The sequence below is a fragment of the Poecilia formosa genome, unplaced genomic scaffold (assembly GCF_000485575.1).
Source record: "Poecilia formosa unplaced genomic scaffold, Poecilia_formosa-5.1.2 Scaffold14, whole genome shotgun sequence".
Classification (NCBI taxonomy): Eukaryota; Metazoa; Chordata; class Actinopteri; order Cyprinodontiformes; family Poeciliidae; genus Poecilia; species Poecilia formosa.
Window position 1 is genome coordinate 1,261,477 of NW_006799953.1, and position 1,185 is coordinate 1,262,661.

The 1,185-nt window shown below is 49.6% G+C and overlaps 1 protein-coding gene across 1 annotated transcript in view; it reads left to right on the top strand.

Annotated features, from left to right (window-relative positions):
* The first annotated feature begins 208 nt into the window (after nt 1–208).
* LOC103133885 (uncharacterized) overlaps nt 209–1,185 on the top strand; it is a 7,248-nt gene continuing 6,271 nt past the window's right edge. Inside the window, exon 1 of the mRNA XM_007545860.2 lies at nt 209–1,171. Within this exon, the coding sequence (XP_007545922.2) occupies nt 209–1,171 (963 nt within the window). The remainder of the gene's footprint in view (nt 1,172–1,185) is intronic.

Genomic DNA, 1,185 nt, shown 5'->3' on the forward strand with positions numbered 1-1,185 from the left:
AGCTTCCGCAAGGCAAAATCAATGGAGGATCTCAAAGCACCCAAAGACAAAGGAGGAAATGAAGGCAATGAAGGAGATGAGCTGGAGAGGAGCCAAAGTGAAGCTAAGAAGAATTTAATGAAAGAAAAAATGAAGTTTTCTGCCTTCCTTAATGAGATTACACGGCAAGTGCTCAGCCCAATGAGACTTACCTCTCTTGGGGTCACGGATGCTCAAAGACCCTGGAGCCCTGGACAGGTCTCCACCAGATCCAGGGAGACAGACAGTAGCACTGACAAACCCAGACAGCAGAGAAGTCGTGCTGCAAGTGCAGACTCAGTTAGCTCAAGCAGGCATTCCCATACTAGCAAGCATTCTAAGTCTTCTCGTCTGTCTCACTCTAATGCTTCCCATCATCCCGGCGTCTGCTCCGACAGTCCATATGGTCATGAAAAGCACAGACGTAGAAGCTGTCGCTCAAGATCCCCAGCTCGTGAACATCAATCTCGATTGCCTTCTCGAAAGCACCACCACCGCCATCGTTCCAATCACCATAACAATGAAGACTGCAACAGCCCAGGTCATCACCAACATGAAAGATATGGCCAAACTACTAGTCATCACCATCACCATAGACACCACAATGCACCACATTGCCATCAGTCCGGAGACAAGACTCATGAAGATAATTGTAGTCCAACTCATCATCACGAAGACCATCATAGTTCAAGTCATCACTATCACAGCCATTCAAGCTCACGGCCTACCACTCCTCATCTGCATAGACGTCACAGTTCAACCAGTGACATTGGAGATCCTCACAGTCCAACACGTCCACATCACCATAGTGAGCACAAGGACAGGCCTCAGCCCTATGAAAACCACCGGCACTACCATGTGGACTCCCATAAAGAAACTAATCGGCATCATCATGGAGATCACCACAATCCAGGCCACCATCACCATGGAAGGCACCGAAGTCCTGGCCATCGTCATCATCATCATCATGGGGACCACCACAGTACAAGTCACCATCACCATGGAGACCACCATAGCCCAGGTCACCATCACCATGGAGACCATCACGGTACAAGTCACCATCACCATGGAGACCACCATAGCCCAGGTCACCATCACCATGGAGACCATCACGGTACAAGTCACCATCACCATGGAGACCACCATAGCCCAGGTCACCATCACCAT